The sequence below is a fragment of the Wasmannia auropunctata genome, unplaced genomic scaffold, assembly GCF_000956235.1.
Source record: "Wasmannia auropunctata unplaced genomic scaffold, wasmannia.A_1.0 LD335888.1, whole genome shotgun sequence".
NCBI classification, from domain to species: Eukaryota; Metazoa; Arthropoda; class Insecta; order Hymenoptera; family Formicidae; genus Wasmannia; species Wasmannia auropunctata.
Window position 1 is genome coordinate 548105 of NW_012027002.1, and position 26993 is coordinate 575097.

The window sequence follows — 26993 nt, forward strand, 5'->3', positions numbered from 1 at the left end:
TTTTGCCATTCTTTCCTCGTTTTACATCTAATGAGTTATAAAAATACAACAAAAGACAAAATCCTAAATAGCGCTAAAAGCGTGCTCCCTGAACTTTGAATAGATATGAAATATTAAACAAATCGGCAATGTAAAGATGCTAATAAAATATAAATTTTTCTCTTTGTTCATACTATTTATGAATCGGAAGAATTGTGAATCTGTAGAAACTGTGATGCAAACGTTGAATGTGTGTGATAAGAAATATATCAGAAAATTTTAAACCAAATGGTATGTAATGTTTTTACATACCAGAAAATATCTTGCTGTTAATCTTATATTTTGCTTATAATATTATATAACGTAACATCACATATTATACATATGTTGTTATGTTATACTATGCTAAAAATTTGATTATGAATGTGAAATTATATAATATTTGTTTCCCTAATAAAGATCTAATTAAACTTAATTAAACCTAACCTAACTAAATTTTTTCTTCCTTTTTTATCTTTTGAACATTTTTTTTAATATTATGTATCAAAACCTGAAGAGCGAACATTTGTAACAAAATATTACTTATTATACCTAATATTACTACGATATTTCTTATATTAATTAATATATCAGGAATCCAATTGTCTTATCATACTATCAAATGCACATATAACCTAAACTAACATAACCTATGTTTAACACATAGTGTATTTATCAATGAAACGGCTAAAAAAAAAACTAATATAATTAATAACTAAACTAAAATCTAAACGGATGTTTGATGTTTTTACAAGAAGTCCGCACTCTCAACTATACTACTTATCACAGTGTTTTAACAAGTGTATTTTTTTTTACTCACATACGTGTTTTACTTTGTAAACGCTTCTGATGGTACCTGTCCAAGTTTGTCGAGCTTTTGAAAGGCTGAGAGTGCGTTGTCATAGTTCCATTGCAAATCTTGTAAGCACTTCAAACTCCATTCCAGATTCATATTTGTCTGCTGGCTTAATGTCACTGCCATTTGCTGCTTTGTATCGTTACTAAGCTTCGGGACTATGGACTTTGCTACTTCCGCGGATCCCAGCGCCGGCGCCTCCGGCTGGGTTGGCTGCCTATTTAGCCGACTCAACTGTTGATGCAGTTGCTTCACTTGTGCCTCGGACGGCTGACTAATGTGCAACTGCTCATTTCGAATGCAATACCCTTCGCCTTTCGGGACGATTACGACCGTTCTATTGAAGTAACGAATTGGTTCGTCTTTATTATCGAGTTCTTGGAAGTAACCCGTTATCGTGATGAACGTCATCGTTTGCTGTGGACAAATAAAAAGTAAATTATAATATGAGTCTACTTTTATCCCTTGTAATGAGTAATAATAAATACAACACAAATACTTACTGTAGCAAGAGAGGTGTCCATCGTAAAGGTATTCAACAAATGCCTTGTTCGCGGCATTTTTAACACAAAAGAAATTACAGGAAATCTCCCCTGTTTAAATAATTTCTGTCTGGTGGTGTCATTTATTCTGAACAGGTTTCGATTTTCCCTGATATACCCATTCAATCTGGAACAAAAATATAATTGTAGTTTAATAATTTTCCGTTGTACTCAATAAAACAAAAGAACATTAATATATTCACAATACAGGAACAAAGAGAAAATAAAATAGTGTAATGTTACACAGACACTTACTTATTATTGTGGTCAGTGGTTATCGTCATGCTAAAGCTTGCATGTTCGTCATACGCATTAAGTAGAGATCGACGATTCTCACTATCAAATATTTTAAAATACTCTTGCAAAAACTGAGCTATCTCTTGCGCTTTTCCATCGCCAACAAATAACCTCTGTGATTGAGGCATCTTGGCTTCAACAACATCAAAGACAATCGGTCGTGGCAATTCGACGCCATCCTGTTGTGCCGAATAAAAAAAAACATATGACACAAGATATAAAATTTTGAATATGTACATATGTTAACAACATACATGATACTTACCAAGCGTAGCAGCTTTGGAAAGCGTCGTCGTACATCGCTATAATTGAAAAGGATAAATCCATTTATGCGAAGCATAATAAAATCTTATAATAAAATCTTTTCAAATTGTAAAATAAATTTTCAAAATATTAAACATTTTTAAAACAAACTTTACAGATAAATGTTATACAAAATATATTATATATATTATACAAATAAACTGTTTTCATTTACAAAATAAAATAGTAGTAGCATTAAAAATGTTTGTTACTAATTTAAATCTGATTTACCATTTAATATCTCGTAAGACAAAGCTAATTTATAAAAAAAAAGTGGAATTTTGCCAAACCCTGTTTATCAAAGCAAATATAACATAATCACTATGCCAGAATCTTGCGAGCAGATTAACAGTCTTAAGTCTACTCTACTCTTAATAGTCCCTGTGTTTTACGGTAAAAGAAAAGATTACGTTGGAGCATTACATTACCTGACATAATCATTTTGTCGAGATTTATACTCATTACAGACAGGATTCCCAGTCATATTCAATTCATCTAACTTCAGATCCTTAATGGCATCAAGTTGATGAATGTCAGTAATCTAAGAATATGCAATTAATTCCGGTTAACACCAAGTTAATGACTATGTTATATATTTTTTCTTCTTAAAATATACTTACTTTATTTTCGCCGATATAAAGAATCTTCAATTTCGAGAATTTCTTAGCCAACACACCGAGTCTTTGAATATGCCATAACTTATTCCCTTCCAAATTTAGTGTCTCTAAATTCGGAACATATTGCGCTACAATATCCAATACAGTCATCAAAGTATTGGGATGGAACAATGCGCAAAAGTAATCAGTATAAAGTTCTGTAAGACGAATATATACGCAAGTTAGAATTTTCAAATTGCATCAATCAACATCTTTGACATATTGTTATCTTTAATATATTTATAATTTCAGTTTATATTTTTTATTTCTTACCCGGATCAAGATGGAACTTGCTTAAATTCAGAGCATTTGTCTCTTGTACATATCTCTTAGCCATTGCTTGCTTCAATCTGTCTTTCAACTTATCGTCAATCTCATAGGCAGGGAAGTTAATCAGGAAACCTGATTCGACCTTCACTTGCAACTTAAACCCATTGTACATTGGAATCTTACGGTCGCAATTCATTAATGCATTTGCCGTCTTCAGGTCATCCACGTAGAAAATAGCTTTATTCCCCATTATCTTGTACTACATAAACAATTTTGTTTTATATTTATTCGTCTCATATTAAAACATACATTGAACAAAATATTCTGAATTTTCTAAGAAAGTATTACTTACCATTATTGGAATAAAATCATAAAGCATTATATTCGATAGTTTTAATTTATCGATCACAAAATCTTTTTCGTATTTATGACCGTATGGTATCTGCAAAATATAAATAGAAATTTATTCTAAATCTATATAAATGTAATATATATAATTTGACAATTAAGTTCCCGGACTGAGGCCATAAAAAAACATACGAAGATCGAAAATACTTATTAATACTATCATTCAACATAGTCCCCGCTCGCTTCTGTACATCGTTTATACATATAACGAAATAAATACTAAAAAAAAAAAAAAAAACACGTTTCCCGAATCCGCCTTCAATTCTCTTATCAGTGTGTCAGATCTCGTTTCTTTCAGTGCAATTTTTAATTTAGGAAATAAAAAAAAGTCAAGGCGCTAAATCAGGCGAATAGGGCGGATAGATTAACAAGGGAATCTCTTGTTAAAAACTCGATCGTTGCCTCCGAATTTTTTTATGTCCGGGAGCTTAATTGTTACATCATGTAATTACAGAAACGTATACGTACAATAATTTTATACCAATTGGATTCTGTCAAAGGAAGAGGTAGCATCCAATTCCTATCGCTATTATCCCTTTGATTGATTATCACCTGCCTGGTATTGTTATTAGAATCGGTCATCGGAATACCCTCATCTAAACTCGCTAATGCCAAATTTCTCGACATAGCCGTATTGTTTGGTCTATTGAGAGCCTTGAACGAAACGCGATGCTTGATGGGACCGACGTGAGGTCCACCATCCCGTCCCGTATTTCTTCCTCGGTCATTATGGCCTAAAAATAGAAAGTGATGCAGTAAAATTTATACGAATAAATGACAATAATTTATTTTTATCATGAAACAGTTATTTCGATATCTTTAATGTTCAGCGATTATTGATTAAACTTACTCTTTATAAAATTTTATACGGTGGGTCTATATGATATTGTATCCCGAATGCTACCACATAATGTTTATATCGTGTAAATATTTCTATTTTTGCAAATACAATAATATTTAAAAACGAAGTTTGCATTATTTTAAATATTTAAATTATGCATTATTCAAAATATTTTATATATATAATACAAAATTTTATTATATACTGCAAGAAATGTTAACAAAATTAGGTTAATAAAATTAGATAAAATCGCGGTATAAAAGAAACATGATAAAAAGTTAATTTTTGTAATTACTATTAAAAACATTTGATTCGACGAGTTATTATGCATGTTGCGTAGACCTCTAAAAATCGTGCACGACAAAACAAAAAGGACGGAATCGACAATTGCTATATCCGCACGTTACATATACATATGCATGTGTCTTGGAGACCGAATCGGCGCCGCGGTGGAATACAAAGTGTTTTCGGCTATTAGGATGTCAAGTCCGTGCGTGCATAAAAGGGACCGTCGCCGCCACCCGGCGACGTTTTAGCCCCTAGACATTGTCGCGGCACAAAAAGCGAAATTACGACACGATTAGACACATTTATGCAGTATATGTGACGCAAATCGAGTAAGTGCTATAATAAACTTTACACGCGAAATCACAGGATATTAGTTATTATCCTTCCTGACTTACAAGACAATGCAGTTTCCAAGAAATTCGTTTTCAAGAATAATAAATTTAACATATTACTACAACTAGTAATCTACATATAAATATCTCATGAACGATTTGAAAGAATTTGAAGAAATTTTCGAAGAGAAATCTTACCAACCGCTGCAACGCGACGCAACAAAACAGGATGTCGTGAAAAACCTACCTGCTCTGTATGTTTAACACCAAAGGGTCCCCCAGAAAAGGATGCCACGAAAAATCTACCTGCTCTTCATGTTTGTCTTAGAGAGTCTTCCTGTTTTTTTTCGTTAAAAGAGAGAAACCTTTTAGCAAGATTATCACCCCTGCGACTTTCACCCGAAGACTTTGGCTTTTTTGATGATTTTCCATCTCTCTGCCAGATAAAAATAATCTAGGGGAAAGCGTTTTTTCATTAAGAGAAAGTAAACCTTCATAAGTTTCTTACTGCATATAAGATTTTTTATCACAAAATATTTTAAGAAATCTAACGGTTATCCCAGGAGATTAATAAATATTATCAAGCTCATATAATGTTCATATCGTGTAAATATTTATACTTTTGCAAATATTTAATCAAAGTTTATGCAAATTATTATCAAAATATAAAAAAACAACGTATTCGTATAAAAATTTATAACAAGTACAAGCCGAATACGTCAAGTTACTACGTGTTTTATTTTAAGCTAGTCTTTTTACAATTTTAAATTTATAATTTAAAATCATACAATAGTCACAGAAAAATAAAAGAAAATTTTATTAAACATATATAATATCTTAAAATATCTATTTTAACTTATGTATTTTTATCTTTTAAGCGGTGGAGAGACCTGAGTAAACACAGCCTCCTCACTTAAAATATTAACTTTCGATTCTAGTGATAAGCACAGAAGATCCGTATTCAGAAGGAACGATGTTAGTGCATTAACAAATCTAAAATTTTACAAGCAGTAGGTACATGTGAACTATAATGCACATCAAAACGCGTTCTGAATATGGATCTTAATTAATTTGCACGGTTCGAAAGCTTATAGATATAGATAAATTATAATTCTGAAATTTTTAAGATTTATTTATTCTACAAGATAACGAAGAGGCTTTAATCGCGTTGGAACGGAATCGTGATAGAAGCACGTTTATCTGTTACTCTTGAGAAATGTACTCTTGATACTTGTATACGTAAGAACGTTTCTCTCTTTCACCCGGGAGAGAGATAAGTACTTATTCACGAATTAATTTAGGACGATAGTTTCCTCCTGTAATTCACGTTTCTACATATCGCCCGGCCGACTCTATTAATCCGCGTCGCAAAGGAATAAGCATGCAAGCGTGTGAATGCCCTTTGAGTATACAGATATGGAGGGGGAATGTTGGCTCGAAAACTGTGTCCAAGATGTGTGCGAGAGAGAAAGGTAGACGAGTAATGTTTTGTCCTCTCTGCGCATGCGTCGATCATTCAACAGACAGAGAGGACGAAGTATTACGTGGTATCGCTCGTATACCTTTCTCTCTCGCACTCCTTGCCACTCTTGGACTCGCTTGCGGGCCTTGCGGCCTGCAGAGAACAAAGGCATTCCAGGACCCAGGTATCTATATACTCAAAGGTGAATGCACGCGCGACGGCGCGACGCGCAAAACTGTGGATCTCGTATGTACGATTATGCGACGCGTTGGCGTTTATCTTGCAATTCTTGCAAACACATCACGGGACGCGGTGCACGGCGGCGGCCTCGCGCACAAAAACCGGACGGAGCAAACGAGGTGAACGCGGACGATTCTTTTTCTTTTTTCTTTATGGGACCTATCCCCTAAACGGGGTATTAATACGCCCAGATTCTTAGAGTCGAATGATGCAATACGTGACGCTAATACGTAATAAACGAACACTAATGCGAAAGTAAAGATCGAAGTACTAAATCGTCGCGAAGATTCTAGCTAGAACGATAGAATCACTCGGCCACAGACGATTGAATGCGCGAGAGAAATTATCGACGCGCTCGTTAAATACGCGACGCGAATATGCCGAGATACTTAAGTACGGCCGAGGGCCGAAAATCGTGCTGGATACTCACAGTAATACGGCTCCTGATAGTTTCCCCCTCGGTGGTCGTTTTCTCCTCGTCTATTCCACCACTTGTTCTGCTTCCTCGACATTGTCCTGAGCGTTACGAGTACAGCCCAACAAATCGTAGCTCAACACCGACTCTAACTCTAATTCTGTCTGACTACCGAACGTCTAACCTCAATCTTTCCTAACTGCTCTTAACACCACACGCACGTGCAACTCGTTTCGATGCCTGAGAACGAATGGCGGACGGACGAGCGCCGACTCGAGCGCTGCTCTCGATTCGCCTTGTGCGCATGCGCCGAGATAGGAGCGCCGCCACTAATCCACTAACTATGTAAAGCCAGAGAGGATCCTTCTCTGGTAAAGCGCATGCACATATGACCATGGAGCATACGAATGTTATAGGTCTGTTTTTTATAGCTGAACTAGCTACACTAGTTCAGAGTTTATCTTTCTTCTTCCAATGTAGAAAGAGAAAAATTAACTGTGAACTAGTGCACCTATAAAAAACAGGCCTTATGTTATGATGTTTTGTGTATGATTTCGTGTGGCTGTGATAGATTTCCTAATCTGAACCTGAAGTTTAACGATAAAGAGATTTTAAGAAGAAAAGATTGGAATAAAATAGGAGTCATTTTTAATTTTAAAAAATGGGCAGGATGCCAGGATTATTTGTCAGTGCTTTTGTCCTATATCACCGCCTCTACGTGATATAACCCCAAAACCCCTTCCGGTTCAAATTAATAATACATGTCTTATACGAGACGAATAAAAAATATTTAACGTCAGTTTTATCGTTTCGCGGGGCTTTTCTCTGTTGGATTCTTTAATTTCGCACAAAAACATGTCAAATGCGTAATTTTATCAATATTATATACATGGAGCTCAGAAAGACTAAACTAAATATTTATTTTAAAAAATTGTTTCTTAAAAATAATGTGCCGATATTAGTTGGGACAGTTTGTTGATATAAAATGAGATGTGGAACTCACAGATTTTCTCGTTTCGTGCAAAAATGCGTCAAAGCCTAATTTCACAAAAATCGGACGTGAAGAGGTCTCTACACTAAACTAAATAATTACCAAAATGAATTACCACGAAGTATTATCCACACTAATATTTAGTATTGATGGTAAGATTTTAAATATTGTATTAATATCTAATTAATATATATTAATATTGTATAATTAAGATGATATAATGTATTTTTAACTGAATCTATATTTACAGATCAAGCTACAAATTTTGATGATAAGGTGGCACAAATGATTCAGAAGATAAAGCCGCTTCTACCAGACGATGTAAAGCAATGTGTCGAACATTTCTCTGTGAGGTACAATTTGATATTGTTAAAATACTATATAGATTATATGGACTAGAAATATTAGATTATATATATTGTATGTTATATATAACATTTCTATTTTTATAGAAAACAATACCTTCATATATTAACTTATATATTGCGTGGCATTAAACAAGAAAATACAGAAATAGACACTGATATACCTTTTAATGTCAGCCAATATCGTTCTGTGAAAATTGCTGTGGAATTCATAATATTAATCGGAATTAAGCCTTCTCTACTACCTGGTGTAGGTATAGATATAGAAAAATTATGTCCCATATCTTCAACAATTGCCCAAGAAAAAGATTTGAGCTGCCTGGAGGTAAGGTATCGTGTAATTTATGTATTATGTAATTTGTATAATTATTTTTCTCTTTTACATATGGACTTCCTATGTTTCAGAAATATGAACGGTTATGTTCTTCAACACACTTACTCTTAGAAATGTTCGACGATCTTAATTTGCAACCAGCTGTACTTTTACGAATCGGCCCACTAATAGCCGCTCTATTACAATTGTCTCATGCTCCTCTTGCTAAACCATCGAATGACGTTCAATCCACGAATTTGAATAGTCAGGAATTTCGTATGACAACGGAAGAATATCAGAGGCTGCAGAATCGTCAAAGAGAATTTTGCACTAAATTAATTTCGCTATTAAATAATTGCCCACGTGACATATGCTTTCGGGAATTAATGGTGATTCTTGGAGTGCAAAATGCACCAAGGTGGCTACGTAGAGAAACTCAGAACTATTTAATTAAGATGCTTATGCAACCGAATGGAGTATCATCTTTGATCACCACAATTTACAACGATGGTTTGGACTTGGGTGCGGATTGGAGAAAATTAGATACGCTTTCTCGATTGGTAGCAGCAACGCATGGAAAGAATATCGATGAGTATTACAAAGCCGTATGTCCGCAGGTAGGTTATTACTTAAAGAAATAATGTATAAAAATATATATATATATGTTTGTATATATAATATAAAAAAATGAGTGCTACATGACAAATTTTTTTTTTAGATTTTAGATATGTTTTCCTCAGATAAGTTCAAGCATGGCTCAATAATAGCAAACTGCTGTATTAAATCTCTGTATGATTACAATCCACATGCCTGTCAGAAGTATATTATAGAAGTCGTTTGTGTACCTTTAATAATGAAGGGATCACATGTTGTAAAATCTGAAAAAGAAGTAGAACGTTGTATAGAAATATTAGCGAAATGTTTCCTTACGGAGGATGCCAAGTTCAAGCATGTACCTTGCAAAGTTATCTTGCACATCGCTACGCCTCTGTTTTGCCTTTATGATAAAGTCCGCGAAAGTGCTTGCACATTGAAAACGAATTTACGACGACTGTTATTGAAAATCTTCGAGGAAGAGACACGGGAAAAACTGTATTCAGCTTGTCTAGGACACGATACGTCAGCAGGATTTGGAGATTATGTGAAGTCAGAATTTGGACCGACTGGCGGTATCGAAATTACTGGCTTGAATGAGAATTTGAACTACGAGAAACTGGCTGATACTATTTTCGACCTAGTGTCCACCGCTAAAGACTTGTCTCCCAGTTTATTCTGTTACATGTTGAAGTTCCTGTCAAATGTAAATAAATGGAGCGAAATTGAACAGCCAAAAACATTGGAGACGGAAGACGATAAAATAGAGCGCATCACGATGCAATTAGCGGCTCATAAACTTCTCTCGCAACTAGCCAGCACGAGTACCGTCCAAGACGCACAAGTAAAAAATCCCGAGCCGCTGCTGTCGTTCATAAAGTCGCTGTTCGACGAGTACACGAAAAGCCATCTGGATAAAACCGAAGAGAGTGAATGCGAGATGCTGTACATTAGCTTGATGCTGATAAAAATGATCCTGCTCGAGAAGAGTGCAGCGATTGAGATTGATTTCTTCCAAGATTTTAAAGCGTTTTTAGAGGATCGTCTGAAGAACTCGAATATACCGACGCAACTTGGATCATTGATCAACGAAGTGGTTGCCTGCATCACGACACATGATTCTCGAGCTAGAACGGAGAAGAAATACTATCAAGACTTGTCAAGTTCGTCGGGCAAATTTGATGAAGCACTGAGGGATCTCGCGGACCCATTGCTTCCTGTTCGGGCGCACGGTCTTGTGACACTCACGAAACTCATCGAGACTAAAGATGCTTACGCCGTTGCGCGTAACGCCTTCATTTTGCGTCTGTTCCAGGTTGCCTAATATTTCGATCGCTCCCCTGCTGCGCGTTCTACAAGCTTGTTTCACTTTGTTGTATTTTGTTACAGGAGAATTTGAAGCATGAGGACTCGTTCATATATCTGGCGACTATCAACGGTCTGTGCGTATTGGCAACTGAATTCCCGGAAAAGGTCATAGAAACGCTGATGCTCGAATACATTGATATGCCCGCACGTGCCGCAATCTCGGACGTAACTGTCGAAACTAGGATAAAGCTCGGGGAGATACTAGTCAAAACAACGAGAGCCTTGGGTACATAGAAATCCTTTCTTTATTATTCTCATATGTACAGCTAAAATTTTTCCTATAAATCCCCTTTTTTTTATCTTTGTTAATTTTATTCTAACATGATTCAAACTCATGTGGTAACAAAAGTATATTGTTAATAAATTATCGTTACTCAAAGTATATACTCCGGACGCAAGTCCAGAAAACGATAAAACAGAATACATCGTGATGCGACTATCATAAGATCCTGATGCTTCACGAGTTAAGGGTAATTTAGAAATATGAAATTTCGCAGGTGAAATGAGTGTGGTTCAAAAAAACATGCTGGTTAATGGCTTTTTATGCGCAATCCGTGATCCGGATCCTCTGGTGCGAGCCTCTGGTCTTTCTTGCTTAGGGGAGCTCTGCAAGGTATTGAACTACCGTCTGGGAAACATTCTCACCGAAGTACGTATATAAGACTCGCACGCAGAGAACAAATATCGAAGAAATTTTTCTTTAAATTTAATGTTAACGTTTCCAGATTCTCTATTGCGTCACGTGTATATTGAAATCAGACAAAGTACCCGAATGTCGGCGTGCCGCCGTGCTGGTCGCGACGCTTCTGTTTCGCGGTCTTGACCGAGACTTGTTGAGCAGCTGTACCAGCGACATGATCGACCTGTACCGCGAATTGCGCAATTTGCGCGACGACACGGACGACGTGCTACAGCTTCATGTTCAGCTAGCTCTGGAGGAGATCGATCGCATCATGCGAGATCTGCTTACGGGATTACCCGCATTCGGAAAGGAGATGTTTGATCAGTGGAATTCAATGTCCATTCGGTAACGCAATAAAAACACATTTGATCTTATGGTCACAACTGTTTTCGATACCCCTAATTAAATTAGTAAAAACATGACATCCTAATAAATATAATATTTTCTGTAAAAGATATCTTAGATATCTAAGATACACACGGTAAAACGAATCCGCACTTACTGAACACGCGTTGTATCACTTGTATCATATACCGCTTCTCGCACTTGTCTCCGTCCTTCGAACCAATCGAAGGCGAAATCGAAAGTTATATGATGTGTTAGGAAAATTAATTACGAATGAACAACGAATTCAATGAAAAGAACAAACGATACATGATCCACAATCATTATCGTGGCAAATCCAAAAGACGCGTATGATTTTTTACAATAAAAATTACTTAAATGCGACGATGATGCCGTTTGATCGACATTATAAAAACGTCGTATCTTCGGAAAAGAATCCGGCTAAACGAATGTGATCTCGTTTAAGGCAGACATACAGCCGCTGCGGCTGCGGCGTGGATGCTGGCGAAGGTCGTGGCATTATCGCTCGCAAAATGAATTCCTTGCACGACGGTTCGGGGAACGTTTTGTATCGACTATCTTCCGCACTTGAGGTACTTTTGTTGGTGTTACTGACGGACGTCATCATGTGAGCGGCCTGAAATAAAATCGAAATATTTTGTGTTCGAATAGAAAACTTTCTTTCTCTTTTATGTACGATACCATAACAACGTGTAAAAATGTATCTCTACCTTTTGAGCGTCGCGGAACATCGTCGTTATTCGAGCTCCGATGTCTCCTCTGGAACCGCCGGGCACGCTCACTTCCTTTCCCCGCATCAATTGAATCAAAAAGGACGTGAATTCTTTGTCGTTGTTACCGCTCAGCTTGTGCTGTAACGAATTTACTTGCGCAACCAGCGCTTCCACGCTCTCGATGTCACGCGTGATTTCCTGAAGAAATTAAAAGAAAGTCTAAATATTTGTTAAAACTTTCAAATATATTTATTTATACGCGCACATTAATATGTAATATAGAAACATTCATGACAAACATGATTAACATTAATTAAGCATAATCGAAATCGATCTAATGATTGATTATGATCGAAGATTTGCCGACTGTACCTCATACAATTGTAGCTTTTGATGAATTGGTTTCGTCGCGTATTGCAATTTATTAAGTATACTCTGTGCTACATCGGGCAGACTCGGTAGAGCTTCCTGTTTCTGTGAGCTCAGGGTATGGAGCGCGGCGTGCGTCAGAGTCGGCAATAAGAGTTGCGCGATCTGGCCTATTCGCTTCGAACTCAGGTAATGCAGAGCCTTCTCCGCCTCTCGCGTGTCATCGAACAATCGTTTCTGCCGATGTGCGGAAACTGGCTGCGCCGATGCCCATGTCGTTGACCACGGATTATCAGGGATCATCATCCGCGGTGACAAATGACCTGCATTTCAAGGCACAATATAAAAATCGTTATAAGCGCTGAAAATAAAAAATTATATTCCTATTTCAATTGCAAACCGATATTCCTTGACATTTTTGCTGAGAAAAATATCAACTATATTGAATTAAAAAATCTGTCATTAAAAGGGTATTTAGTTTTGAAACAGTCTGATTTTGCAGTCTGATTTTGGTTTGTAAATATACTTCAAAATGATATGTGCAACCTTTTAAATCGTTACATATCAATCTTGGCATAGAATCTGTCTCAAATAATTTTTCAAGATATTCTAGAGAGAGAGAGAAATAGAATTATAATTTTTTTATACGGTAAATCAAAATTAATTTTCGATTACTTGATTGAAATAAGTGAGATAAATTAATTATGGATAACGATAATTGAGCAATGATAACTAAATGTTAAATTTGGAGTATTTTTAAAAATTTTGTATATATACATATATTTAAAAAAAAATACCGACCTTTTCCTTGTCCCCATTCGTCAGTACCTTCGTCGTCGATCCAATCCCTAGGAGAATACCATCGAATAAAGTCCTCTAGCACCGCGCCAGGATTTGCCGCCTGCGTTATTATTATCGTAATGAAAATAGATCTCGTAAAATATGTCAGTAAAATAGTTTAGAATCAATGTGCGTTATGCTTACCTTGAAGGACTCCATGTCGGATAACAGGGACGCGCTCATCATTCGAGCCCGCATCTCTGAGGCATACTTGTCGGTACCGAGCTGCATCATCACCTGCGCGTCCTCCTCCAGCTGGTCCTCCGTCTTCGGTACGGGATCCTGCGTGATTGGTAGATAAAGAGGGTCTCCAGTTTGAATCAGCCTACGCATTAATCAATTCACATCCCGTTGAGTCACAAATCGTGCAACTTCTCAATGCTTACTTCCGTCGGCAGAAATATTTAATATTCAGTTATATTGGAAAGACGAGAATACTAACGGCTATTGAACGTAGTTTATGCGATATTATAGTACTAGCAACTAGCACAAAGCCAGTAGAAAAATCTCATTCATTTTAAAATATCGTAATTTAAGAGATACTATAATATATTTTATTATTTTATTTCTTTCCGTGTCTTTCAGCTGATAGTGAAGTTGAAACATACCCCAAATTTTACAAATCAAGAAAAGACGTTCTCTTTGATAATACCGCAAGTAATTCTAGGTTTTAAGCAATCGATGCAAATTTGGTCAATTTGCGGTCGCTATAACTCGTAAAGAGAAAAAAAAAATCAACCTGAGCGAAGGGTGTTTGGCCAATCTTCCCGCGGGTTTGTTCCACAGCAGGTGCTTCGCCTTCAATTGCGGCTTCGTTGACGAAACTTCCTCGCTCGCCAGCTCTTCGCTCGTGCACTCGAAGAATTCCTCGTCCTCGGACTCTGCGACAGAGTCAGATCGAGAATTTTCCAATTTTCTCCCGCCCATCACTCGGCGTTTGAGGCGTAATTAATTTCGCGAAATGTTACCTGTCTCCTCCACATCGTCGATCTCCATGCTCTGAGACCTGTGCGCGTTCTCCTCCCTCGCCTTCTTCCTCGTTATACAGCAGTTCATCATCTGCGCGCACAAAACAACGTATAAGAACAAAGTCAATGGGATTCTTACCCAAGGGAAGTGTATATAAGTTATATAAGCGTTACATAAAATATTTGGCAATTCGCGTCACCTGTAACTTTTGATGCAGCAAGCACGTGCGAACGGAATCTGGAAAGCCGGGCCCGACTCTGAAATGAGAGATGAAAACCGATTGTATATCGTGAAATATAACGAGACTGTCTTCGGAGAGGAAGAGAGAGAGAGTCTTTCACTTCATTGTCTTTCGTTTTGGAGTCTATCACACGATCCCACGCGTCTGCATTTTCCTGCGAGATGAACTTTCTAAACGCTATCGACATGAAGACTGTAATTATGAGCTCGATATACACGAAAGTGTTTTTACACATTAAAATTATCGATCGGGGGCGCATCTAGAAATGCAGGGCAAAAGATCTGCCCAGAGAAGTGGTCGCGTGACGAAGAGATGTTAGACGCTGAAGTCAAACGGGCAGGTTTGTGGTGCCGGTCGTCGATTTAGTAATCGTTTGCCTCCCGCAAGTACAATTTCAACATTTTAACATGCATACGCATAACGGTATTTCGTATTTCTGTAGTCTCGAGAAGTACTGCACATTCACGTCTCGTATCACCGATGATAAACATTTAGCCGTTCCATCTAATCGAATCGGTGTTATTAGAATCACTCAAGCTGATTCCTGCGGATTAATAGAGTAATAGAATTATAATTAATCCTCCGACTTGCTTCTATTTTTATTTTTAATTCTATATTTAAGATGTATTTCATTAATATCCATGTCTACCAATGTAGATTAACTTTAATCTCGGTTTAACTTAATTTTTTGTCTTTTTCTAATTCTAAGAATTAGAAGATAAAGAGTAAATTAAACCGAAATTAAAGTTAATCTACATTGGTAAAAATGGACCTAAGAGAAAAATTTAATTAAAGTTTACATATTCTGCAATCGTAAAATGACACCGAGATAAATTAAAATACAGAACGCAAATCTAGCTGTTTTTTAAACTTTTTTTTCAAAAATGTAATGGGTATCCAAATTCTTACAAACTTTATTCAATTGTTTTTACAGAACACAGCCGTCTATGAACCAATCGAAAAATCCAAATAAATTTCTTTAAAAAAAATAAAGATTCAGTCGAACGCGCTGATTACATCGATTTATCAAATCTTGCGACAGAAAATTGAACTGCGGTGCAATAGCATGCGAAACTGAGGACACAATTGCATCGGCTATTGGAATATATATACGCAATGCGCTTACAAAATCTTGTCGCGTATAGCTGGCTTGACGACACGATAGCCAGGAGGAAGCAACAGGTGAGCGACAAGAGTGCTCGTCCCCTTCGAAACGTTTTATTGCCTAAAAGAAAACGCGGGGAGATGCATTTATACGCTCGGTTGGATTTAAACAATTTGACACTCGTGTATTGAAATAATAGTAAATCTCAAGCGTTCTTTGCTTCGAAGAACTAAATATTATTTCACGAAAGAAAAGAAAGAAATTTGAAAACTTTAAAATCTTATTATTACTTAATACGATAATTTGTATAATTTCTTCTTATCGAATACAATCGAATAAAATATTAAATAGACAAAACTCTGTATAGATATTAACATTATATTTTCTTGAAACATAAATTGAGACTTTATTTAAAACATAAATTGCAACTGGATATCCAAGTATGCAATTATAACAGTTTCCGTAAGATTACAAACATTCTCTTTCTCTCATAACTTTATACATATTTTATAATAGATATACAACATGTATTTGTATGTACATATATTTGCAGTATATATACATATAGACATATATAAAATATACTTATACTTCAAATTAATCATGATATATTATTATTTTACGGATTCAATACATTCTTCGGCATTGCATGGATATACAGAATGATTTAAACATCGATCGTTGGATTGAAGGATACCCGGTACTGAAACTGGACACGGCAGGACTCGCCGTCAAGGGTCAACTCCGCCCTCGACAAGGTTTTTCCACCGGCGGCAAACCTCGTCAAGACGCTTACATCCTATTCGGCCTACGGGGAAGCCGAAGCCTACTGCCGAAGACTCGCCGGCCGCCCTACCACCGTGCACCGGGCACCGCCGCCGCCGGTGCTGGCACGAGACAGGATTTCTACGGGGGCCGAGGACGGACGCGGCCGTGCCGCTTGGTTCTTGCAGTCGACTTTAAGACCGCGATGCGACGGTCGAGCTAACGGTCAAGAGAGACGCCGGAGCCAGCCTTCCACGTCCGCGCCCGCGCGACTCGCGAGGTGTCCGCCGACTCGGATAAGTGCAGACTCGGACTTCCGTTTTCTTTCTTTCCACCTTCCTCCGTCGTTCGCACGGGACATGATCGACTGGTAAGACGCGATCCCGAGACCGCATTCCGCGAATTCCGGTTACGCCTACGACCCGCGAAGGGTCGAAGGAAACGCTCGCTCGCACGAGCGTTTCCCACTTGCGTTTACGCGCGGCAGCCAGGTGAATTCCCAACGAGGTGCGGCCGGACTTCCTACTCGGCACCATGGCCCAGACTGCTCGTTCGTGAAGAAGAACACAAGCAATTATGAGTGAGTAGTGGACATTCCTTTCTAATAAAAGCTCGTACGCCCTTGAAAAGCGTTTCGCGTGCAGAAGAAGGCAATCTTCATTTAATATCAGAATTTAATAAGGTTTATATCTGGTTCTATATTTATAAAAAGATATAAAACCGGATAGAATTCTCTTTACAGCGCCCGATGCACTCTCAGATTCATTTTACATTAGGCATTACAGCGCAGCATTTAAGCATTTAAGAAAACGTTTGAATCTTGAAGAAAGTTTTGCTGTATTTTTTGCACGAATTTACGCAAAGTTGTTGAATTAGAGACCCTTTAGGCAGAGATCTTTTTACAAATATGAAAAGAAAAAAACTTGAAAATCTCGTAGAGACGTAAACGTTTATCGTTCTTAATTTCATTAGCTTAGATATCATTTTCATATCAGACGAAAGTTGAACTGTGCAGCGAGGAATTAAATACATCGCTCATTTATACCCCGAATTTTCGTAGCTCATTAATAGTCGCGTAACGGTATTATTAGTTCGCTCACGGTACCAGGAGAATTATCTTTCGCCGGATTACCTCGAGGCACCGGGCCAAATGAACTTGTAGTCGAAAAGCGGAACGATTAAGTCCGAAAACCCAGTTTTTCAAAGGGGACTTAGAAAGATTCAGATTTAAGTACACTCACGTACTCAATGCGCGAATGCGTTTAGCATGCTAAAACTTATGCGTCTACTTGTTCATTCCGGTTGCAGGTATTCTTTATTGCAATGTAAACCTTTCGCAAGTATACTCACATCAAGCGCGAATGCATTTAACTATACGTTAAAATTTATGCGTCTGTGTATTTATGCAGTTCAGTCAAATTGCAGGTATTCTTTATTGCAATGTAGATTTTTCCTTAAATTGCAGAAAATCAATTCGATGCAATTCATAAATTCCGCCCTTTTCCGATGGCAAATATCGATATAAATATAATCGATCAAATATGAAATCGTCAGGATATCGGATTATTTTCTTTACTTTCTTCTGTCCTTTCTCAGCTACAGAAATTTTTATTCGTTGATTTCGGCGCTTACCCTCTCACAAGCGCCAGCGTTATACTATTCTTCACTGGAACTATAGCCGCGCATCGCGTGGCGGCGGACTCTTCGAAGGGTTAATGCACCTACGCGCGTATCTTACGGCTATCGTCTTCAACGTACACCGTCCGACCTTGAACCGCACTATAGATACACGACGTACACGACGTACACGCTGGGCACCTCCCATATATCCAGACAGGATACCGAATAATTCGCGCCCGCATCCTGCGTTTAATTCTTTACAAGGCGAAAAATCGAAGATTCCTAAAGAATGAGTCAGTTGAATCAAATTACATTATTGCAAAGATATAAAATGTAAATTGTTCAACAAAAATGATCTATTATATATATCGAATATATATTTTTTATATGTTACTCGTGCATCAAAATTACACGAAGAAATATGTATTAGGCGATATATGATACAATACCAATAAAGAATTAACACTAAACGGGGAATTTCTTATTCAAATTTCTTGCTTAATTTGACAGTTGAAGAGTATAATGTATAGAAGCAAATTAATAACTCGTGGAGTCTAGATCGTGTGACTGAAAGTGGACTTTATAAATTATAATTTTATTCCTGTCTCTCACACAAGTCTTTCTCTTCGACATCTTTCACCGGTTGAGAACTCATCATTCACATTTAACGCTTAAAGACTGCTTGCAAAAACAAGCACGAAATCGTGAACGAACTGTGGACTATCAATCATGATCTTCGAAGATAGCTAACCATGTAGAAATTGTGTTGCGACAAATCGGGAAGCCGGACGGCGAAATTTATAGACAGCTATGACGGGATATTAAAATTCTTACGGAGTCGCGTGGAATTCCTCGACATTGAAAATGTATGTTTATCAAGGATCGCGACATTACCGGGATGCTTTGCATAAAGCGAATGAAGCGATCCGGGCCTGAAAGAGACGAGTCTTCGTGATTCGTGTTTTCATTTCCGCTCGATCGGTCGACCAAGTGGTCGGGAACGCGATCGCGGACCTGCATCCTCGGACGCGTTATCGCAGGAAGGATGGAAAATGCGAAATTTGTATACGCGATAAAGGTAGCCGGATAAAAGAGCGAAGACGACAAGAAAGTTGTAGAGAAACGAGAGTAGAAAAAATCGGATAGCGTTTCTTACGAGTTGCATATCCTCCATGTGGTATTGCTAAATTATCAAGCGTGTTATGTCGATCGTTCTGCGCGAGTAACATTACGTAAAACGTTGCATAAGTGGATCGGGAAATATTTTTTATATAATAACAAGTCGCGGAGTGAAATATATCTAACGTAAGAAAACAATTGTCCCTGATAACGTTCTTCGTAGAATTAGCGGTGTGTTTTAAAAAATCCACAGTCAAATGTTTATTATTATCCTCGCAATTTTCGAGATTGATAGTCTCGTATATCCAACAAATAAAGTATTAAGTCAATTACTTTAATTAAATAATTTTCAAGAAACAGTTGATTAATTTAAACTGCAATTAAACTTAAAATAATCACAGTATTTTATCATTTAAAAGTACGATATGTATTTAATATATATGTGTATATTATTAATTAATTATAACTAAAGAGATGGTTTGTATAACGCAAAAACTCACAAAATGGGCATATTATTCAAAAAGACTATCAAGAAACGATCGGTCTTTGCTCTACTATTGGCATTCGTGCGTATATTTTCTTCCGCAAAACGTTTCGAGGAAGGTATATTATTATATCTGTGAGTTATTTACGAAAATTACTTTTAGCGGGAAACGTTTTATTGAAATGTCTCGACACTTTCACATGCTAAACGTTTGCCGAACGTTTGAATTTTCGCGAAAGCTCGCCAGGTTCAATGCACCGAGCGACTTTTGGGATCGCATGCGAGCGCATGCAAGCAACGTTAACCGTCACGGTCGGTCTGACGAGAAAAATCAGGGCGTATGGTAATGGCGTCCAGTCTGGCAACCATTACGGAGAAATTGCTGAGATTTACTCGCGAGCCCCGGCCGACGAGCATGGTGATGGTGGTCCGTTTGTCCGCGAGCCGTGACCATCGGACCATGATGCTCTCCTGCCTCGATTCCTGCATCATCCCTCTTCCATTACTTGCACTTCCTACAGCCGCCGCGATCGCTGCACTTGTTTAAGGCACTAGAGTTTATTAATTGAATTGTTCACTCCAGCAAATGTCTTTTATCAGTCGTCTCTCATATAAATAAGGTAAATATAAAAAGGGCGGTATTCTCTCAATGTATAACTATGTTAATATTATTTTTTTAAAATTAAATAATTAAAAGAACTTAAATTATGTTGTGATTATGATTCAAACTGATTTAAATTATCGAACAATTAAAAAATTTATTTATCTTTAGAGTATAACTGAATATGTAAATATGTGTATGTTTTTACCGTTTTTAAAATGTTCGTAAAATGTTGAAAAGTATATGTACATAGAATGTTTCAAAAAAAAGTTACATATTTGGAGAGTAGACAGTATTCATTAAAACAAGAAAAAAGGGTCTATTCTAGTGAATAGAGGTCCCTTAATACAAATACCTATTGAGATACGGGACAATCTTTATCGTCACTAAAGAAGGTGCTCTATGTTCCCATTCATTGTGTGGAATAATAGACTTCATTATACTGTTTACTGTTGAAACTATACAGAATAACAAAAATATATTGCTCTCTACTGACAAGAATCATTTATAACAATATCTGATAACGAGTGACTAGAATATGAATAAAAGAAACTTAAACTTTACTGCATTACAGATGTTCTTGTAAGTAAAAAGCAATACATTAATCAATAATAAGTTGAATTTGATCGCGTAGGATAAAACCGCAAATAAATTTGAGAGCGCCTTTTACGGTCAGGCTAGATCTTGGTGTTTAATAATATTTCTATGTGAATTCTAAATTCAATCATTCAACCACTTTTAAACTGCGCGTCGAATTATTGCAATCATAGGCTGAAACTGGAATAGTGAGATCATAAATAATAATTTAATTCTTGTGTGTGCCCGTGCGCGCGCGCGCGCGCGCGCGCGCGCGTGTGTGTGTGTGTGTGTGTGTGTGTGTAATAGAGTTAAAACACTTTCGAATAAAAACATAAATAACTCCAGTATTGTAGCTGAAATAGTAAATCGTCAAAAGGAAATGGTTGTCATCATCGCGATAACAGATGTCAACTCGTTTTGTCGCTCTTTAACGAACCATGCCGCTCTTTCGCGCCAATTGCAATTAATGAGCGTCATTGTTCGCGTCTACCATTTAGACGTTAAATTATACTTGAATATAACGTAGATTTCTGTCACGTCCTATCGTGACACTTTGATCGTGATATTAGCATCGATTCAAATTAACGCGAATCAAATACTTCAATTAACATCCAACTCCATTTAAATAATAGTAATCAGATATTAGAAAAAAATGTTGGATAATACAATCATTGTAAAATCGAAACTTATGCATCTAAAAAAATGCCACAATATTAAATTGTTTTATACATATTATAATATTGAAATAAGAATGTCAATTTTCAAAACTGTTGCGATATCTCGATTTCGTATCGTTAAAGAAAAATCCGAAATGACTGAAAGATTCCTAGTTAAATTAGTCTCTAGCTAATGTTCAGTTAGAAAATCACCGGTTCTGTAATGCCGTGTGTAACACGAGCGAACGCACGTTTCGCTACGCTTTACGATTGCGTAGCAAGCCAACGGCTTTTCTATTACCGTCTTCGTGTGTGTTTTACCCACGAAGGAACCCTTCGAACGCGGCCACAAGCCGCCTGCGATCGGGTTTTGCGTTTTAGAAAGGCACGTGCACCGGTGCACGGCACGATCGTGCCGTGATCGCGTTTCTCGCATACTTCGTTTCGAAGAAAACCACAAAAGAGCCAAATTGTTTAACGCAAAGCCCTCGTAGGGATTTCTCCTTCGCGGAGACACGAACAGCAGTCAGAACGGCGTAAAGTTGAAAACTTTTCGATTATTACGTTCATTATTCAAGTATAATCATAAAAACTCTCAGTATTATGTATTATTACTATTATCGTATCCTAGATACGGTAACCGGCCGTCTCATTTAATCTTCATATTTATTTCTCATAAAACTTGTTTGAAAAATAAAATCGTGGATGTGAAAAATCACCGACGAACCGCGCAGATTATCATCATCGAGATTGTCCCGTACCCTCGAAGAAGAGTGTAACCCAGCGCGACCTAACCCACATCCCAGAGGCCGAGGGAAACCGAGTTAACGCCGTAGCTCTCATTTCCGGAACCGCTTCTCGACTTCCGTCGCGGGCACCGTCGAGGCACCTGCCGCCCAATAACTATTCCGGTCACGAATTGATCGATCGAACGTTCACCCAACGTCATAATTTCTCCTGATTATACACTCTCGAAATTCGATTTAGCGAATAAATCCTAAATCTCTCGGGAATACATAATTTGTTTTAACAGAATTTTAAATCAAAGTTTAAATACGGAGCATACGATGAGGATGTTAAAAATTAAAAAGATGTAAAATCACCGTCGAGAGGGAACAAATCTCTTTTCTGGATCGATCAAAAAAATTAACAGAGATTGAAGTTAAAAGAAGTGCCTGAAGATTTATGTAACATGAACGCGCGACGCACACCTCGGAGATTTCAATGCCTGGTGCACGGATAGGGACAAATTCAACGCGCGTCGCGTCGCCTCGCGTTCTGGTTCACAGTTCTGCGCAAACGGACGATTTTGAAGTCCGCAATTAACCGTACGACGGGTTAATTCATGTTTCCTCGTTATTGTGTCGGCCGGGCCCACCCTCCGAGGGGGGGAAGGGGCCTCGGTATTGTGCGACAATTCTCACGGCCCGCGGCACAAAGTGAAGCGTCGCGTAACCCGGTGCAGCAATTCGGCGCGGACGAATTCTTTTCCACGAAACTGACAAGGTGTGCGAGAGGCGTATTTATCTTTCGCGGTAGATTTACACGAGGTCAGTAGGGGAGTAATAGCTGAGTAGACCAGTCGTTTTGCAAGCTATCATTGTTACTCGAAGAAATCGCGAGTTACGCATCGTTCGCACGTCGCCTTTCTTAAACGTAACGCGCTTTCTTTTGGGATAGGTGTCCTTAGAACATGTAGAATTTCCCAGGAGACATTTTAAAAAATAGATATGTCTATACAGATACTTTAAAAAATTGATTCTGAACCTTCGTCATCAAATATTTTGATAATTAATCTTGAATTATTTTGTATAACATCATAATTAATAATTTCCAGTTTGACATGGCAAAAGAGATAATATTTATATGAGAGATTTCTATGAGATAACTATAAATATGTATATGTATCTCATATAAATGCTCATTAATATTTCCAGACATTAAAATCAAAAATATTAAGCAAAAATCTGAAATATTTACGTACAAAACACTGCTGTGTGTGTTCAGTGTTTCAAATTAAGAACAATGTAAGCTAATAATTGTGACGTAATCGTCCAAAGCGGCTTCTATGCTATCAATATTCGTTCGTTGTCGTCATTACGCAAGTCTTAGTTATTGATCCCGGACGAGCCGTTAACTTGTCGATCAGTTATCCGAAATATCTTCAAACAACATTCCGTTTGAACATAACGGTTCCGTATGAGAATCGGGCATTGTTGTCGCGAAATCGTTGAAAGACGACGAAATGTCGAAATCCTCGGAGGAGACGTTCTGGACGACGACGCTTCAGAAAGAGAAAGAAAGAGAGGACAAGAGACTCCACCGACTCCGTGAGCCTGAGCCTCCATTCATATGTCACTTGTTCCTGATGTCGAAGTATGTATACCTGCAGCGCGTTTCGGCATTATGAAATTAAGCAGCGCTTGAGAAACGCAACGCGTGAACGTCATTCTGTCATGCTCCCCCAGGGCATCTCTCGCGCCTTGCGAAAGCCTGGCCGGTAGAATAATGAATCGAAAATGGCGTTTAACAACATTACATCTCTATAAGTGTATAGTTAGACAGGCATTCGTGGCATTTACACGGTTTTTTAAATGCAAAATTAAGTAGAGACATGTGCATCTCCATAAATATAATTTTATTATCGTATATTTCAATACGCGAATTAATATCTTGTTTTTAATGCAATGTGAAACAGTGAAAAAAATTGCAGAAGAGTCTCCGACTCATGCGTATATGATATTCGATCAAGATATTTTCATAATTTTTTATTTCAAAATATTTTTACCTCTATTTTGCCTGCTTCGGAATAATATTACGTGCTGAAATACAGTCTCTTTCTTTTTTTCACGCTGATAGATATACTTAATGACAAACTCGAGGCCACGTCCTAATTTGTCGATCGAAGGCCGAGACGCATCATCAGAAAAATATTCCGGATTTCGAAGAAGCGCGAAGGAGCGGCGAGAAAGCCAATCGAATCTCTTCTACTCGCGGATCAACGATCGCGCGCGGGGAAAAACGCGCGACGAAAAGGGAGCACAAGGATCGAGGTAGGCCGGGACATTCTCGAGTGAAAAGCGAGCGTCGATCGTGCGCGGCCGGCCGTAACGCGATGATCATCGGAGTACGATGATCGATGGATCAAGCAGATATATCCTGCCAAGCAGAACGAACCGAGCTACATAACGTATTCCACTGCGTCGTTTGCTCGAATCTACGTAATGAATGCATATTTTTTCCTCGGTAATGGAACCTAATCCATTGCGATGGTGCAATTGTCGTTTTAGTACTTAGATACAAATTGATGAAACAATCCACTTAGAGTAACCATATAGCTGCAAATAAAAACATATACTATTTTCAATTTGCCATTGTGAGCAAAATTAATTAATAATTTATAACTTGGTAAGAAGTGGTTCTTCGTGAAGAAGAAATCATCTTTTAATTTATTAAAAAAGAATCTTCTGTCTCAAGCGTTGGAAGTAGTATAAGAGACAATATATCTCTATATGAAACTCTCACTCTAATAATTCAATAATTCTTAATCCTCTAGCTTTCTTCTAAGTTTCATCAATCTTCGAGAAAAAATTTATCTAATCGAGCGGAAATTTCTTAATACACCGTTTGTAACTACGTGTAATTTAAAAACATAAACTAATCCACCAGCATTAGTCATGTGGCCAATGTTGAGAACCATCGAGACCATCGAGATCGATCCGGAGTCGTTTCTTCCGCCGGTATATCTTCGCTTTTTGCACGCGGAACAATAGCCGATGAAAGAAAAAATCGCGACGCTTTGCCTCCTTCCGTGCCGGAGGCCGTGAAATGTTAATCGTCGCGGTCGACAGCGATCAGCCGCACGATTTCGAGAGCCGCTCGCTCTTTTTACGAGGTATTCGGAGAAGAGACAGCCGCGACGACTCGTATCTTCGCAAATGAGATGTGTCAGCAACGGCGAATTTCGTCGCTAATTTGCGGAACGCGAGGAGAACGCGCGCCGAATCGGCGACCGAGTCCGCGAGATTCGTTTCTTAACGTCGCGGCTTCTTAATCGCCGGCGAGCGAATCGCACCACGCCTAGAATACCACGGATTTACGGAAGCGAAACGCGAAATAATTCCTTAATTGCCCGCCGACAAACGCATTCGAGATGTGGCCCGTAAAAATTGAGAGCTTTCGCCGCGAGTAAGTATATAAGTATAATTGAGACCTTTAAGATAAAAGACGGCACTGCTCATTGTGAAAAATCAACGTTGCTTCGGTTATAAACCGGGTCGAAAGTTTCACGAGAGTCGCTCTGAAAATAGACTCGTCAATCGAGGGACTCGTCGTGGAAATTAAGAAACTAGAAATGATTGCATTCCTCATGAATATGTATATGCGTTTTGTTTATTCCAGAATATAAATTTAAATATATAACATGTCGGGAATTAATACTGGAAAGTGAAAGAATTTTAATTTCTTTTGCATTCAAATTACGACTTGACGAAATACTTGCTGCAGTATATATATTATTATACCCAATACACGATATAATATCTCGAATTAATTTTTAATACAAATCCGCTGGATTCAACGGCGAACACACAGGGTCGTTGTCAAGCGACCGATTAATCTCGGCGCGGGGTGCCATTGATGAAGAATGGCATGCGCCACAGTCTCGCGCGATTCGCTCGAGGGAGCTCCTCGTTGTTCGCCGGTCCGTTGGCCGCGTATATGCGTGTCCTGCGAGATGGAGCAGGTAACAGTACTTAGATAGTCGGTTGGCATACTGTGCCGACTGGTAGCGCGGACCGTTACCAGGCATATGGAAAGTTCGGCGGGTCGTAAAGCAGCCGCGGCAGAGTGCCACCAGCCGACGTAAAAATCCCGCGCGAGGAAGCACGAGGAAGAGACCGCGCGCGAGGATAAGCTCTCCCGCGGAACCTCTTTCAAAACTGGATCCAACGGACGTGTGTTGCATCCAAGATAAATTGCGCCGGCAATGCCGCAGTTAATCCTTAATTAACGTTACCTTGTAGGATTTCATACGTCATCCCTTCACGCACGTTACTTTTTTTTTTAATTTTTATTCTTGTTCGAATGCTATTTGTGAGAGACTCTCGACTGGTTTCAGAGTTAAGATGCCCGTCTGTTAAACGTAGACGGATGGATTAGATATAGACGGATAGATCCGCGCTGGAGTGTTTTGCCGCACGTTTGACGAGCGACTCTCTCGGAGAGTCTTCTGAAGTGGGCATCCAATCCCGCGGGTAAAAACGGCAAGCAGAATAATCCTGCGGCTTGTGTTCGGTGTGTATATGTATATATATATATATATAT

The 26993-nt window shown here is 38.1% G+C and overlaps 3 protein-coding genes across 3 annotated transcripts in view; 1 reads left to right on the top strand and 2 right to left on the bottom strand.

Annotated features, from left to right (window-relative positions):
• Positions 1 to 457: 457 nt before the first annotated feature.
• On the bottom strand, positions 458 to 7175 carry LOC105455599 (nuclear RNA export factor 1-like). Its single transcript, XM_011699036.1, has 11 exons — positions 6944 to 7175; positions 5059 to 5265; positions 3819 to 4084; positions 3295 to 3384; positions 2946 to 3201; positions 2637 to 2830; positions 2445 to 2557; positions 1979 to 2015; positions 1672 to 1892; positions 1378 to 1543; positions 458 to 1291 (listed from the first exon to the last, which is right to left on the bottom strand). Exons 3-11 carry the CDS (start codon positions 3975 to 3977, stop codon positions 848 to 850), a joined length of 1680 nt encoding a protein of 559 aa, XP_011697338.1. The 5' UTR covers positions 3978 to 4084; positions 5059 to 5265; positions 6944 to 7175; the 3' UTR covers positions 458 to 847.
• A 194-nt stretch (positions 7176 to 7369) lies between these two features.
• Positions 7370 to 15753, top strand: LOC105455601 (transport and Golgi organization protein 6 homolog). Its single transcript, XM_011699038.1, has 9 exons — positions 7370 to 8071; positions 8170 to 8272; positions 8372 to 8609; positions 8690 to 9214; positions 9316 to 10506; positions 10581 to 10785; positions 11057 to 11208; positions 11285 to 11586; positions 15674 to 15753. The coding sequence occupies exons 1-9, from the start codon at positions 8026 to 8028 to the stop codon at positions 15720 to 15722; spliced, it is 2811 nt and encodes a 936-aa protein (XP_011697340.1). The 5' UTR covers positions 7370 to 8025; the 3' UTR covers positions 15723 to 15753.
• The window catches only part of LOC105455600 (rab3 GTPase-activating protein catalytic subunit-like), a 31888-nt gene continuing 16507 nt past the window's right edge, over positions 11613 to 26993 (bottom strand). Inside the window, exons 7-14 of the mRNA XM_011699037.1 lie at positions 14698 to 14755; positions 14498 to 14588; positions 14269 to 14410; positions 13674 to 13854; positions 13491 to 13590; positions 12693 to 13012; positions 12318 to 12518; positions 11613 to 12223 (exon numbers count right to left, since the gene is read on the bottom strand). Of these exons, the coding sequence (XP_011697339.1) occupies positions 11993 to 12223; positions 12318 to 12518; positions 12693 to 13012; positions 13491 to 13590; positions 13674 to 13854; positions 14269 to 14410; positions 14498 to 14588; positions 14698 to 14755 (1324 nt within the window). The 3' untranslated portion in view covers positions 11613 to 11992. The remainder of the gene's footprint in view (positions 12224 to 12317; positions 12519 to 12692; positions 13013 to 13490; positions 13591 to 13673; positions 13855 to 14268; positions 14411 to 14497; positions 14589 to 14697; positions 14756 to 26993) is intronic.

Bases quoted from the DNA above. Each gene is read 5' to 3' on its own strand.
- LOC105455599 (XM_011699036.1), bottom strand. From the start codon at position 3,977: ATGTCGAGAAATTTGGCATTAGCGAGTTTAGATGAGGGTATTCCGATG. The intron at 1,893-1,978 runs GTAAGTATCATG...TCGGCACAACAG, and splicing joins TTCCAAAGCTGCTACGCTTG to GATGGCGTCGAATTGCCACG. The intron at 1,544-1,671 runs GTAAGTGTCTGT...TTTTTGTTCCAG, and splicing joins ACCACTGACCACAATAATAA to ATTGAATGGGTATATCAGGG.
- LOC105455601 (XM_011699038.1), top strand. From the start codon at position 8,026: ATGAATTACCACGAAGTATTATCCACACTAATATTTAGTATTGATG. The intron at 10,507-10,580 runs GTTGCCTAATAT...ATTTTGTTACAG, and splicing joins TCATTTTGCGTCTGTTCCAG to GAGAATTTGAAGCATGAGGA. The intron at 11,209-11,284 runs GTACGTATATAA...TAACGTTTCCAG, and splicing joins TGGGAAACATTCTCACCGAA to ATTCTCTATTGCGTCACGTG.